Source organism: Onychomys torridus, chromosome 18 (genome assembly GCF_903995425.1).
Source record: "Onychomys torridus chromosome 18, mOncTor1.1, whole genome shotgun sequence".
NCBI lineage: Eukaryota > Metazoa > Chordata > Mammalia > Rodentia > Cricetidae > Onychomys > Onychomys torridus.
Window position 1 is genome coordinate 57,020,220 of NC_050460.1, and position 15,631 is coordinate 57,035,850.

Genomic DNA, 15,631 nt, shown 5'->3' on the forward strand with positions numbered 1-15,631 from the left:
CACCCAGGTCTCCCCGTAACTCAAGCCCTTCCCCGACCCCCAGTATCATGAGCCCCTACACCAGGCCCCGTGCCTGGTACCCACAGTCACCTTCAGCTTCTGCTTGGTCTCCTCCGAAATGCTGCCTTTGGGGGAAAGCAGGGTCGGGGTAGGTGGTGTGACGGTGATCTCAGGGGGGAACTTGGTGGTGGCCGAGGGGATCACCAGCTTTGGCATGTTGGACAGGAGGCGGGATTTGGCCCTGCTGGACTCAGCCTTGCCTTGATGGCTCTCAGGTGTCTGGGTACTTCCGCTGCTGGGGACCTTAGTGCTGGTGGCTGTTGGGAGACCTCAGAGTTTGAGTTCACTCAGCCTCCTCGTTTGCCTGTCTCTTCTTGCTAAGAACCTAGCTTCCTACAGAAGCCGGAGGGCCCACACCATGGATGCTTTCCTGGCATTCTGCCTATGTTGACTGTTAGGGTCCCAGGCTCAACTCTGGTTGAGGACCTTGGCACACTAGGCTTGAATTTGGAGCTAGGAGCACCCTGGGTTCTGAGGAGCATCAGTGAACCCCAGCAGTTCCTCTGAGATTTCCCAGGGATTCTGAGGGCTCCTCCGGTACCAAGACAACACAACACTGTTGTTGTATCTTCTGAACTATTCCATTCCAAGGGGAACACAAGCTGTCCCAGTCATACTTTTTTCTCTCACTCCGGGATGAGTAAGGAGCTGAGTCTCCTGGAGACAGTCAGGGCCATGGCAAACTGCAGATCTGGACCCTGGCAGCCTCCAGGGAGCTGCATGAACTGGGAACAACCCAGCTGCCCTGGCATGGCTCCACATTCTTTTAGCCTCATTTCTTTAAAAGGAGTGGGAGCCAGAGCCCTGCCCAGTCTTCGTGGGCTGGCGCCATGTCCTTCCATCCTGAGTGGTCTATGGGAGACCTGGCCAAGCGGTCTCAAGAGGCCTGACTAGTAGAGTGGCGGGTGGATTCCCACAGAGAGGCTATGTCTGTGCTCTGTCTCAGCTGCCCACAGAGAAACCTCAGTGACAGGCCCACGCTCCTCCCCATACAGAACTGCCCCTCTGGATTCTGCAGTACCACAGGCTTAAGAGAGACTCCAAATCTAAAACCAAGTATGACCCTTCAGTGGAGCTGGGGTGAAAGGGGGCTTTAGGGTCCCAATAATGGTGCCTGCCAGACTCCACCCCGGGCTCCTCCCTCATTCTGACCTGAGCTCTGCATTTCCCCATCTATCCTCTACCAAGTCAAGCCTCTGTGGGGAAGCCCAGCTACGGTTGTCATCTGGGAGCATGGTGGGAGCTGGTGCTGGGCTGCTCCCAACTGGCCTTACCTTGGCTGCAGGCGGGCTCGGGCCCTGTCTGGCAAGCAGCCTCCAGTGGCCAGCAGTGCTGCTCAGCCGGGGAACCTGTGGCAACCATTTTCATCTGGTGACTGTGCCGTGGTTCTTGGAGTGGAAAGCTGGCACTTTCTGTCGCTCCTGACAGCTCCTCTCCCTCTATGGAGACACAGGCCAGCTACAGGTAACTTTCCCATTCCATAGGGGGTGGGGGGAACAGCCCCCTTTCCCAGATCCCCATGTTTCTGTGACAGGCCTTGTATGCCCAGACTAAGCCCTAGGACACGTAACAGGGAAATGTGGCCAACATGGGGACATTGGGATAAGGTGGCTCTCCATCCCCACTGGAACTGGCGACCAGCAAGTATTTTTTTCTGGGACAGCTGCATGTAGGCACAAGCAGGTAATTTCAAGATATCTATCACATTTCAAGTAGACACAGAGTGAGTGAGTGAGTGAGTGAGTGAGTGAGTTTGTCTTGCCAAGCTGGGCAACTGTGCTTGACATAATCGGAGCCCTGCCTAGTCTCTATGGGCTGGTGCCATGTCCTTCCATCCTGAGTGATGGTCTTTGGGAAACCTGGCCAAGAGGTCTTGAGGGGCCTGACTGGTAGAGTAGCTGGTGGGAATAAGCCAGAGAGAAGAGAGAGACTATGTGCTCTGTCTCAGCAGCCCACAGGGACTCAGCAAGACACCACCACCACATGGCTGTCAGGGGTGGGCTCCCTCTTCTGGTCATAGGAATGGCAAACACAACCCAAGTCAAAACTGCCAAACTAAGACCAAAGTAGAGAACATGAGGGTGCCATGTCTTCCTGCTGGGCCAAATCCCTCCTCCCCTGGCACAAGGCAAGGGCTTGGAACTGGTCAAGTGTGCCAAAGGCTGGATGGAACTAAGGGGCACCAGCACACCTGTATTACCAGTTAGGATTTGTCTCCCATCTCCTTGATGTTTGGAGTGGTCTTTCAGGTGGCTCCCTCCTTCCTGCTCTATCAGGTACACTGTCTGCCCAGCTCTCCCCCAGCCCCCCTGGCTTCCTCCAGCAGGGAGAAGAGTTCTTGCTATGAAGCCCAGGATAAGTTCATGGGATTATCCAGTTTGAGCCTCCTGAGGAAGGTATGTACCACCACACCCAGCCTGGAATAGACCATGTCTCCCCTGACCTGAACTACTCCCTGTGGTCTTCAATGCCTGGCAGTTTAGGTCACAAACAATGGCTGGCAGCAGGGATCACCTCAGGATTCTCCTGCAGCATTCCCAGCACCACCTCCCATTTGCAAGGTAGAAAGCTGGGTATATAACCACCCAGCTGCCTTCCCCGGGTCCTGAGGCAATGCCATATCTTTCCATAGGGGGCAGCACTCTATCTGATGTGGCTGGATGGCCCCTTAAGGAGGGGTTCCCTGAATAGCAGAGGTGGGGGTCAGGATACACAGGTAGGGAGAAGTGTCTGGCTTTGTCAAGCACTTGGCGGTGGAGACAAGGATGACTGACAAGCTAGAGGCCAGCCCGGACTGCCTGAGACCCTGCTCAAAAAGTCAAAACCAAACAAAACTCCACCAAAGTATCCCTCTTTCTAGATGATATGGATCAACAGGCCTGACTTCCCTGAAGGGGGCTCAGGCACACGCTGGGTAAGGCTTCCCTCCTGCCAGGATGGTGAAGGCTGCTTAGTGTGCCCAAGTGTCAGTCAGGTGGTCTTCAACTGTTACAGCAACACTGGTGAGAAATTAGTTTCCTCTATTTCTAAACACCCGAAACGTGGACAGACATTTAAAAAACAAAACTGGTCATGAAATCACACAGGACTGCCTCAGGACCACGGGGAGGCCAGGCTTTCTTCCCAGAGGCTACCAGGTCCTGAGAGATGTCTAGTAGAGACTCAGCCTCAGGGGAAGATGTTTACCGAGCATGGTCACCAGGGTGCCATTAGGAAAGTATTCCTGTTCCCTGCGGCACATTGAAAGCCTGGCACCAGGCCGGGGTCGGTTGTCCTGGGAGGCATGGGGCCTGGCTCAGACTTCCCCTGGATTCTCAGGACATGCACCCAAGGTGACATCATGGCAATTCTTCTCTACCTGCTGTCCTAACTATTCTTTACAGGACAGCCTCAGGAAAAAGGATTCTCCTTCATTAAGAGAAGAGTGTCCTGCACACATCTATGCCCCCATTTCTAACCGTTTGCTACTCAAGCCCCCACCGTGTCTGTCACGCAGGGCTTCTGTAAGCAGGTTCTACCATCAAGAGGAAAAGTGGACTCAACCACACTGCTACCACTAGCCTATCAGGAATCTGGAGCTGGTGAGGCATTCTTTCCATGAGGGTTCAATTAGTTCAAGAGATGCAGGGTATGGGCTTAAAGAGACATGTCTGTCCCAAACTGGTCCCAACATCACCCCCAGAAAACTCTGGTGTCCATGGAAAATCGCAACAACCATCATATGCTGATAGCTGACACGGGAGCAGGGGACAGCTGGTTAGGGAATGAATGTGAGCGCGCCTGGGACCCTCTGCCAGGCTTGAGTGGGCCCAAGTTTTTGCTGAGGGCCGTCCCTATCCCACGTTCATTAGCATGCTACTGTGGTAAAATATACACCCAGAAATAGGTACTCTTCCCCAGAGCAACCTCCAAAGAGAAGATGAGAACTGTGGGATTTTGCTTGCCTGGCAGCAGACAGGTGAGGGAGAGCAGGAATGCAGGCTGCCAGCCAGCTTTCAGGTGCTCCTGATGCCTACCTGTTGTATGTGCCGGAATAGCTGCCACCAATGGAAGCAAGGGCAGCGTGTGGCCCAGCGAGGCTCAACTCTTCTGAAACTACGTTGTAAGAGATGCTGTGGTTTCCTTCTTACTCTCCCAAGGTGGGAGAGCACTAGGTTGTCTGGGAAAAGGCCCCATTAAGAAATTAAGTGGGGGGCTGGAGAGATGGCTCAGCAGTTAAGAGCACTGACTGTTCTTCCAGAGGTCCTGAGTTCAATTCCCAGCAACCACATGGTGGCTCACAACCACCTGTAATGAGATCTGGTGCCCTCTTCTGGCCAGCAGCCATATATGCAGGCAGAACATTGTATACAAAATAAATTAATTAATTAAAAAAAAAAAAAAAGAAATTACCCACTCAGGTGATCAGCTAATGATTTGAATTCAACTGCATAGGAGACCTTGAATGAGGACTATTCCACCCACAAGGACAATGCTGGTCTAGGGTTCCAATCCTCAGACTCTCCAGTCATGGGGGGCATGCCACAACCTGGGGTGAGGGGCAGGGTAAGCCTCTGTGGGCCGGAGTGACGCACTTCCTAACAGCTACGCACTTGCCCATGCCTCCTGCACCTTGAACTTAGCACCACCAAACACCACAGCTTTGTTTATTTGCTAAGTGTGTGAGTTCAAGCCCTGCAGGGGGAGAGGTGATCAGACACCCGGAGATGGATCTTGCACTTGCAGCTTTCCGACTGTTCTGTGGGGCACTGGGGATGGCACCCAGAGCTTTGCGCATGCTAGCGTGAGCCCACCCCGGAACTCTAACTGCTTTGTTCTGTGGCCTTCAGAGGGTCCTCTGGAACAAATGGTGACAGAGAGTACAACCATGAGCGACTGGGTCCTTGATAGGCACACAATCCTCCAAGTACCCTGGTGAGAGCAGGCAACCCCATGCCCGTCACTGAGCTGAAAGGGATGCTTCCAACCCAGCCTCCAGTCAGGCAGCCCTAGCCCAGGGCTAGAGGTTACTGTCCTACTGTGCAGATGAGATGGGAGACCACAGAGCCAAGGTCCCACAGCTGAAGGTAGCAGCCCCAGATGTGAGGACAGGTAAGCCCTCCCTAAGGGAAGGCTCCAGGTATGAGCAGGTGACCTTGCAACTACGGAGCCCAAGACACAGCGCAGGTCTTGAACAGTGATAGAAGGAAGGGTGGGGCAGTGAGCTAGTCAAGGAACACCTGTTATTTCAGGGCCTCTGGAGCCTGGTTATGGTACCAGGGTGCTGGGAGCCAACAGGGAGATCCAATGCCTGGGGATGGGCAGAGCCTGGCACAGTCCTGGGCTGGTTTGGCACCATCAACCACAAATCCAGAGGCCATCTCAAGAGTGAAGAGAATAGTGCCTCCCTATACCCCTCCTGCGTGTGCTAGCTTGGTACCTCTTCCTCCTAGGAAAGTTCCAGACCACGTCCTGCCTGCCACACTGGTAGCTCCTGATTTGGGAATGAGAGCTCCCAGCTGATTAAGATGGCCCGTGCCACCTCCATTCCATTCTGTATTTTCTTCATAAGTTCACCGACCTGGTCCTGCCTTCAACCTGTCATGCACAGTGGGGACAGATCTGGTCCTGGAGATAACTGAGGGCTTCAAAGACTGCCAAGGTCAGACCCTTCTATAGCAGCCTGGCCCGCACTAGCTCTTCATTTTCCCTGGGGCAGAAACCAGGACAACACCCACTCTGCAGTGGTGGTGCTAATTCCCTTCCCTCTTCACCCTATATGCAGGGAGGACAGACACAGGTTGTGGTAGTCTGAACTATTAGGAGGTGTAGCCTTGTTGAAGGAAGTGTGTCACTGTGGGGGTGGGCTTTGAGGTCTCCTATGCTCAAGCTATTCCCAGTGTCACAGACCACTTCCTGTGGATCAAGATGTAGAACACTCAGCTATTTCTCCAGCACCATGCCTGCCTGCACCCTAATTAAATGTTCTACAAGAGTTGCTGTGGTCATGGTGTCTCTTCACAGCAATAGAAATCCTAAGATGGGGGTTAGGGATTTAGCTCAGTGGTAGAGCACTTGCCTAGCAAGCACAAGGCCCTGGGTTCGATCCTCAGCTCTGGGGAAAAAAAGAAAAAAAAAAAAAAGAAAGGAAAGGAAAGGAAAGGAAAGGAAAGGAAAGGAAAGGAAAGGAAAGGAAAGGAAAGAAAGAAACCCTAAGACAGAGGGCAAGGTTACCAGAGTTACAGACACAGGCAGTTCCAACTGGGGCCACAAGTACTGCCAGCACCTGCCACCTGGACTAGCAGCTGACTGCCCCAGGGTCACTGCAGGGGTGCTGGAGAGCACCTCGCATGCCTCTTTGCCAATTCCATAGGGGAAGGATTGCTGGTAGAGGGCACTTGGCTCTGGGAAAGCTAAGTATGAAGATCTCAGGCTGCCAGGTAGATTGAGATGGCACTTACCAGGACTCAGGGAAGCCACGCTGGCGGTGGCTTCCGGCCTGTGTGACCGGGGCATTCCAGGATCCTGGGACAAGTCCTGGGTGGAGGCTGATGCTGAGAGAGGACAACTGACGGCAGCTGTGGCCGCAGCCAATGCAGTCTGAGGCTTGAGGTGGGAGTCACTGGGCCGCTGCAGTGCATCAGCTGGCAAGGGCTCAGGTGCTGTGGGGGCCACTGTTGCAGGGAAGAAGTTTTCTCTGCTGTCCTTGGGATGCTTGGGGGTGGTGGGTGCATCTCCTGAGGCCTGTAACAAGGGCAAGGTGAGGAAGGTCAATGGGGCAGCCCTCTGAGCATGCATTGCTCTGTCCCATGCCAGCCCAATTCAGTTCCACAGGACATTTCACCTGCCCTGGATGCCAACATAACACCATGCATCACTATGAGCTCTCTGGCACAGGCAACAAGAACCACATTCTCCCAGGACACAATTGACAGCAACACATTGCCGAGAGTCTGGCTCCTCCCTCTCTGGGAGACATCCACCCATGCTAGCAGGGCCTCAGTGAAGACCTGGCTTGTTTCTCTGGCCCCTCTGCATCGCCAGTCTGGGAGGAACCCATTCACTATGTCTCTATGTAAGATGTAGGGCCCGATTTTGGGGCTGGAGTGGAACCAGGACAGTGACTTTCCAAGAGGGAAAAATGAACTAGTCTATTGCCAAGCTTGAGAGCCTCTGGTCTAATGCTATCCAAGCTGGCCAAGTGGCCTTTCTTCAGCCTGCAGCCTGGCCACTGGTTTCCAAGAAGCTGGGCCCTTAGAGGCCTCTGACTCTCCATACAGTTCCCTTGCCCTGGTACCCACTGGTGCTTTCTCTTCTGACATCTGTTTCTCTTCAAATGTCTCACTGATGGGGACAAGCCTGCAAGTTCTGCTATGTGGTGAGTGTCCAGTGCTACGAGAAATTAGTCTGCTGGAAGATGAGGCAGGAAGCCAGACCTGGATCTTGGCCCCAAGAATGCTGGCAATGTGCAAGATGGCAGACACAAGGGGGTGAGATCTGCATCCCACCCTGTCTTTAATCAGGAACAACCTCAGCAGCAAGTGACTGCCCTGAAGGAGGCCCACAGCACTTTCCAGGGACACCAGGAAACAACACGGAAACTCCTAAAGGGGCAAGGGCGCTGGCCCTGAATGCCTAGTGTCTTCCAATGCTGGCCAGCGGTGGGTCCAGGCCATCTGGAACTGTCTCAACTGCCCTTCTCAAAGTGCTGGCTGTGGGGCTCTGTGGGAAGGGGTGCAGGCGGAAGAACAGCCTGCCCATAGCCCCCACCCACTGCGATGATCATGGGATAGTAGGGGACAACATGGAGCTTGAAGGGAACCTGGAGAGAGCCCATTGGATAGCTTCTCCTAGAAGAGGTGGAGCACGCGGGAAGACGCGGGGATGGGATACAGCCCTCTGGGACTGGGTTCAAGGTCAAACAGGAGCAGAGGGACATAGCTGCTAACCAGGCCCAAATGGTGTGTGGTGGCAAGAGGGCTAGGACAAGCCCAGGGGCCTGGGAGGGGTGGCAGGCCCTAAGGACCACCGGGCTGGCTCTGTTTCCCAAGGGCCAGGCCTGACACTGCCTGGCAGCAGACAGTCTGAAACGCAGGGATCCTATCCCCCAGCTTTGTCTGCCCCATTACCTAGGCTGCTTCTTTCAACCAGTGACCAGGTGTTACTTATATGTGCATGTCTGGCTTCAAGTAGTCTGCTGTGGCTTTAGCCACCTCCTCTAAGAAGTGAGACTCTGTCCTGTCCTTAGCAAACCCCTTCCTTTACTGATGCCGGTATTAGCAAGTTGTTATTTTCTGAATGTGTTTATCAATTAAGCCCCTTCAAAGTCAGATATAAGCTGGGCATGGAGGTACACACCTTTTTTTTTTTTTTTTTTGGTTTTTTAAGACAGAGTTTCTCTGTGTAGTCCTGGCTGTCCTGGAACTCGCTCTGTAGACCAAGCTGGCCTTGAACTCATAGAGATCCACCTGCCTCTGCCTCCTGAGTGCTAGCATTAAAGATGTGCATTACCACTGCCTGGTAGAGGTATACACACTTGTAATCCAGCACTCAGTAAGATGAGGCAGGAGGATTGCCATGAGTTATGGGCCAGCTGGGTTACACAGCAAATACCAGGCTTTGAAAAATCAAGTGAGGAGGTCTGATGGCTGGCTGGTCAATCCTACCAAGGACTATGCTTCTCATCTAGGAGGATGACCCACAGCCTGAACTCTCAAAGATGAATCCCTGGACCCCTAGATCTATAGTCCAGACAGTGCTGATGATGTCATGTCCCATTCTACCAGGAGGAAGCCTGCCTGAACCCCTTAGACAGCTGCCTGCTTCTGGGACTCCTACGACAAGGCAGCCCCCAACACCTGGGCCACCCCTAGGATGAGAATGTACACTCACAATGACATGGACAAGAGACTCTGATCACCAGCTAGAAGGCGGCTTTGCCTTTTCTGAGACAAGACTAAGGCATCCTCTGACCTGCAGGCTCTCGAGGCTTTACAGGGGGTGGCTCTCTGTCCTGCTAGGCCTGCTTCCCAACTTCCCCATGGCTGTTCCCTGGCAAGAGTCAACATGAGCCCAATTACCCCCTGACCCCCCACCCTGCTTTTTTTTTTTTTTTTTGAGACAGGACCTCTCTATGGAGCCCTGGCTATCCTGGAACTCACTTGGCTAGCCTAGAACTCACAGAGATCTGCCTGCCTCTGCCTCCAGAGTGCCAGGATTAAAGATGTGCGCCGGCCGCCCCATCTGGTCATCAGGAGCTCTACCTTAAGCCTGGATGGGCTTCACTCAGCTCACCCCAGGAAGATCTTACTCTTACTACCACCCCACATGCCAGCCCTTCTGGCCATCTTCCCTGCCTCATAAGCACCTGGATACCTGGCTTGGGATGAGTGCCTGGTCCCTACCACATTCAGTAACCCCTGTATGGGCTCTGACTCCGCCCCATGCTCCCTGCCGCTTCAATTCTAGTTAGCAGGTTCTGGCATCACTTTTCTACCAATCACAAAGGTTAAGGCCCTTCCAATCTGTGAAGGAGCTAAAGCATAACCCCTCAGGACCCCTATGCATGTCTGAGTCTTGTCAAGGCACTACCACTTTGGGGTCATGACCTGTTTCCAGAAGCCTAGACACTTCCTGCTCTTCCCCCTGGTCCCATAATAACCACAGGAACCAACTCCAGGGCACATTTGCTTCTGGCCTACAGCCCAAGGCCTTGGTGGGAGAGGTGTGTGTGTGTGTGTGTGTGTGTGTGTGTAAGGCAGAGCTTACCTGTCTCTGTGCAGCAGCCCCAAGGTGGACCTGACAGAACTTCACAGCCTGCTCCAGTGCGGTCTCCTCATCCACCTGAACAGAGAGATGCCTACAATTAGGGAACCCAGGCCGCAGTGCCTGACCTGCTCCCAACCCCGTACATTCCCCTAGGTACCGTATTAACCCAGCTCAACAAGGACATTTCTATGTGGACTGTCCTCAGTGAGGACCACACCCAGTGCCCGAGTGTCTCATCCGGGTGGGGATGTGGGCCAAAGGCCCAGGTACCAACTGCTGGTGTCAGGACTCGTCCCAGTTAACCCTCAGGCCACATCAAGTTACTTTCCAAGGCCAGTTATTTATGTCTCAAAGGCTGAGAGTGACAGAAGCCTCAGACCCCCACCAAGCTTTCAAACCCAGCTAAGAGCTGGGCTTTGTGGTACATGCCTTTAATGTCAGCACTTGGGAGTCAAGACACAGGATTGAGTATTTCAGGTCAGCCTGAATTACACAGTAAGACCCTGTCTCAAAAAAAAACCCAGGCCAGCTAAAGTGGCTGTCACAGGCTGGTTTCTGATCTACCTTGAGAGTGGGTTGTTGATTCCAATGGGAGGTGCCTTCTAGAAGCCCAGGTAGGATGGTAACCCTGGACCACACTATGTGTGTACACCAGACAGCCTAACACATCTGGAGGAGGTCAATATGAGACTGGAGGCGCAGAGGTTATCCTGAACAAGCAGATGTGGCTTGCAGGAGATGGCCACATACTGTCAAGTAAAGATGGGGACAGGAAGCGTAGGAAATGACCAGGTCTCCCCTGCAGGAAAAGCAGCAGCACCCATACTGTTCCTAGGAATTCATAGGAGAAACAATGCTAGCCAGGTGGAGAGGATCTCAAAGGCACCATCTGGGAAAACCGACCACTAGGGACAGTCACCCATCTGCAGCGGTCAAGTCCTGGGGGATTCTTCCTACGGGCGTACTCTATCTCTCTGGGCTGCCTGCCATGCGTGGGCTCCTCCCTGCTCTGTCCTTAGGCTGGGTACCATAGCAACCCACCTCAGAAAGCGGCTCAAATGTATCCAGAGGACCCTCGCAGTTGTGGGACCAGGGGCTTCCACACTCCTGTGCCGGACCTCTACTGTAGTTTAGTTTTTCTCAAAGGTTGAATTCACATGTATACTCTACTGTTTTCTGAGTCTAAACTTAACTGCCTGCTCATCAGAGGAAACCTCAAAAATAAACATCACCACCCCCGTAAAAGGAACAAACAAAAACAAAAAACAAGCAAAGTACGCAGTGGGAAAGGGGTGGGCACCATACTTAAAGCCCACCCCAGGGCCCCAAGAAGGAACCTCCTGGAGAACAGAAGGCCCAGGCAATGAAGAGTCTGAGACAGATGCAGCCCTGGGGTCAGTGCAGCGGCTGCCCACCTGCTTGATGAGCATGTAAGTCTCCGACATGATCTTCTCAATGCGGCCCAGGTCATAGGCCATACCCTTCTGGCCCTGCTGCCACACTCGGTAGGCATCCAGCAGGAGCGTCTTGCCCGACTCTGTGTCCTCCAGGAGTTTCCTTTTGCGATTAGGCCTTGGAGGTGCCTCTTCAGGGTGGCCACCTCCCCTGGCTCCCATGGTGGGGGGAGGAGCAGCAGTGGTGGGCGTTACCGGGGTTGGTGCAAGTGGAGTGGGTTGTTGTCGGGTGCTGATGCTCAGCTCTTCTAGGGAAAGCTCAGCGGACCGGCTCTCAGGGCCCCGGTCCCTTGGGGGGCGGCCTGGAAGCAGAGGTGATGTCTGTTCCACGTCTGGGTGGCGAACAGCAGCCTCACTGGTGTCCATGGGTTCAGTGGACCCTGCCTGAGGACCCTCCTTGTCTTTCTGCTCCCCACCCTGGTCTGTGCTTTCCCTTGTGTCTGTGGCCACTGGTAATTGGTTGAGAGGGCCCACTTTGCCCCCTGGCTCAGGCCCTGGTCCTGAGCCATCAGCTAGAGGTAGCTTCTTGGGGTGGGGGAGGCTTTCCTGGCCATCCTCAGGACTGGCTTTGTGAGAGACATCGGTGGTCATCCTGGCTCCAGAGAGGCTACAGGCCTTGGTTCCTGGGTGTTCTAACCCCTACGAGGAAAACAGACAAGTCATGGTGCTTTGCTGGTCTCGGGGCCTCCACAGGTCCCTCCACCCGATGCCATTCTGGCTAGGCACATGTGCCTGCTTCAGTCATGAGAAGGGGGGCTAGCCCTGAGCCCCACTCTCCTCTGCGCTCCTCTGGCAGCACTTGCACCCTCCCCACCCGTAAGCGAGTGTGGGGGCAGGATGGACAGTGGGACTCTTACTCATTGCTCCTGGGGCAGCACGGCCTGGCTTTCCAGGAGCTTTGTGATGTGAGCCTTGTGGGGAGCTGGCACGGAAAGGGAACCTGTGCAGGGCCACTACCTGTGAGGCTGAGGTGTGGTGGGCGGACATACCTCTGCAAGCTCACTCAGCGTGTCCTCCAACACTTTCACAGTGAGGATGAAAGCCCGCTGTGCCAGGACCTGGCGGTCAGCATCGCGCAGATATTTCCTGCAGTGACCCAGGGGGACAGAGAGAGGGACAGTGTGAGAAACCACAGAGTGCAGCTAGGTGGTGGCAGCACTCACCCAGGAACACTGGCGACTGTGCCCCCATCTATTTAAGTCTGTTCCCGACATGCCCTCTGGACCTCATACTTCATTCTCCACAAGTCTCTGACTTGTTCCCACTGACTGCCCTGAGCCCTCCGGACTACAGGTTCGCTAGTCACTGCTGCCATGGTGGGCTACAGAGTGCCAGCTCAAGGAAGGTCTGGGGCTAAGTTCTTCTCCCTCAGGTTGGTTTCTGCGACGTTCATGCTTTACGGACAGCCGAGTCCTGAGAGTTGCATCCCCAGGTATACCATTCCCCACCTCTACACACACACACACACACACACACACACACACACACACACACACGGCAGCTGTGCAGACACCCTCTTCTCTGCTGCTACCTATTCCCCTGGATGCCAAGGCTACTCTCTGAATGTCTATTCCCTACACCTCACGCTAGTCAGGGCCTCTGGGCCCCAGGCTGGGCAGAAGGGAGGGTCTAAATGTGGAAACTAACAGCTTGTTAGTCCTAAGGTGCTCTAAGCAGAGGGATGGAGTTCTTGAGTTCTAGATACTAAGAGACATCTCTCAGGAGAGAGGGCAGGCTGTGGCTTCTGGACCAAAAGATCCCAGAGCCAGGTGGGAGCAGATGAGGCAGGCTGTGTGTGGCGGCTCACTCACTTGCCCTGGTCTGGTGTCCGCTGCAGCATGGAGGACACCTTCAACAAGGTGCTGTGGTCCCGGAGCTGGGCTAGAACCTTCAGCAGCAGCACGATGGAGCGGTTCATGTGCCAGGCAAAGCTGCCTGGCCGGTCAATCTCATCCACGGGGATCCGCCAGATGCCCTATGGGACGGGCAAGGACAGGCTATGGAAGGCTGCCACCTTTCTGGAGCCTTGGGGACACCTCTCCTGGTGTCCCTCAAGCCTGCCACTGTGCATAGGGCCTAGCCAGGGACTTAGCCCATTCTTGTCACCCAGAAGAGGGGAGGAGAGTGGCTGTCTCCACCTATTCCCTCCTCATCCACAGCAGAGGACAGTACACACGAGGTTCTATAGTCATTTTTCCAAGTCAAAGTCACACTAAGTGGGCTGAGTCTGCCTCACTCACGATCCTCCTGCCTCAGCCCCCTCTTTTTTATTTGGCTGTATCCCACATGCTTACTGGACCTGTTCCCTATGGTGGCTTTCACACTCGGCATGCACTTCTCTGCATAGGTAGGTATTGGCAAAGGTACAGGGCAACTCCCAGGGGAGGAATACCAAGTCAGAGGGGCCGCTAATTCTAGCTGCTGCTGAGGCCAAGCCTCTGCACCTCACTTCCCTCAGTTCCCACCCCCAGCTACATCGAGGGGATCAACTATAGCCCCAAAGATACCCAGGTCTGGTATCTACCAAAGTCAGCTTTGGTAGATATGAGTCTCTCTTCTTGTCTCTCTCGGGCCACATCTAGCCACGAGGCACTGCCCTCCCTCACTGGCACCTGATGATCACTTGGGGTCCATCAGGTTATGGGGGTAACATGGATGCCAGAGGGAAGGAATGATGAGTGAACAAACACTTATGAGACTTCCAGGACCCTGGTAGCCTGGAAGAAGCTGGCAGATCCCAGTGGGTCCCTGTAGTTAACCCTGGAGAAGCTCCAGCTAGCACAGGCTCTGGATCTTGAAAGGCTTCATTATGGATTTTTCAGGTCTCAAGTGCCAGTCACAGGGGTCAAAGTAGCATCCATGTGGTGCTCTGTTCCCATGGCAGCTTGCTGACCATTAGCAGTCCATGTACAGAAGTGTAAACCCATGCTCTAGCAGGCTAAGGGGATGAGGAGGAGGACAGGGCATCTTATAAGCCCTCAAGAGGCCTGGAGAAGCTTAACACCCTCAGTTGCTAGCCCCACAGCTCACATACTGGTCCACAAAGAGCACACCTGGCGGGTTAGGGGCTGAGAACACCCACACCCAGGACGGCAAACACCATTCTATATTCCTCAGATGTATAGAACAGCTTATAAAAAGCCACATGTTGTGTGTGTGTGTGTGTGTGTGTGTGTGTGTGTGTGTTACTCTCAACTACAGCAGTCAGCATGGGAGGCAAGGACTCCAAGGGTCCTGGTACCTCCTTGTCTCTCTGCTCCCAGGGCTGAGGCTAGCCTAAGACAGACTACAGTGGCCATGAAGGTATTCACCAGGTCCAGCAGTGAGAGGCTAGGGAAGGCTCCATTTCTTGAGGAGGCACATCACAGACATCATACATGGAATTCTCACCATGGCTCTCCACAGACATGCAATAGACAATGGAGCTCAGAGACAGGGAAGAAGCTGCCTCTGGAGCTGGAGACTCAAGAGGCTACCCAGAACTGCCCCCCACCAGCTCTGAGAGTCTTCACAGGGAAGCCTCCACAGCTACACCAACCACCAGAACCGGCTGCAGCAGCTCTCCATCTAGATAGTAGGGAGAGCTGCCCCAAGCCACTCTGAGATCTGGTGTGACCAGATGTTCTTTTCCAGATCTCCCCCAACTTGGAAAGGCCTAGAATCCACCTGGCTCCAGACACCTCCCCACTTTCTGTGTAAAGTCCTAGATGACTCAGGTCAGGTCAGAGGTTATTTTTCTCCGGAGGTGCATTCAGAGCCAGGCATGGTGGCATGCCTTTACTTCTAGTGCTCAGGAGGCAGAGGCAGGCAGATCTTTGTGAGTTTGAGGCCAGTCTGGTCAGCACAGCAACTGCCAAACCAGCCAGGGCTACAGGGAGGAACCCGGTCTTGAGAACCAAAACCAGCCCTCCCCAACATTGGCATTTGCTCTTCTGAACTGTGTGTATTACCGTGATTAGGATGGGCTGACTTTCCTCTAGGAGCAGCAAGAGGCTCACTACAGCCTTCAAGCTGTACTAGAGTGCAGACACAGGCAGGCTGAGGGAAGAACAAAGGCAGGGTCCTGGCCCCTCAAGGGCCCCCAGCTAAGAGTGGTTGGATTCCAACGCCAATCCATTCTGGATGCTGCCATGCTGACTCTCATTATCAGTTATACATACCGGAGCTAATCACTCCTGGAGGTAGCTACTGTAGACTCTGGTTAATTAGCAGAATGGAATCTTTTCTATATGGTACAGGGTTGCCCCCAGCAACTAAGTCTACATCAACTGGCCCCAGGGCTTCAGGTGTGCTAGACAAGGACTGTTAACCACCGAGTACATCCATAGTCCTTGTCTGAGACAGTTTACACTATACACCCAGGCTGGTCT

General features: G+C 54.0%; 1 protein-coding gene across 2 annotated transcripts in view; it reads right to left on the reverse strand.

Annotated features, from left to right (window-relative positions):
* Cabin1 (calcineurin binding protein 1) overlaps positions 1-15,631 on the reverse strand; it is a 122,493-nt gene that overhangs the window by 631 nt on the left and 106,231 nt on the right. For both annotated transcript variants that reach the window (XM_036168235.1, XM_036168234.1), the window contains exons 30-36: positions 13,073-13,236; positions 12,251-12,347; positions 11,223-11,900; positions 9,808-9,882; positions 6,501-6,783; positions 1,335-1,499; positions 91-317 (exon numbers count right to left, since the gene is read on the reverse strand). In XM_036168235.1, coding sequence (XP_036024128.1) covers positions 91-317; positions 1,335-1,499; positions 6,501-6,783; positions 9,808-9,882; positions 11,223-11,900; positions 12,251-12,347; positions 13,073-13,236 — 1,689 coding nt within the window. The remainder of the gene's footprint in view (positions 1-90; positions 318-1,334; positions 1,500-6,500; positions 6,784-9,807; positions 9,883-11,222; positions 11,901-12,250; positions 12,348-13,072; positions 13,237-15,631) is intronic.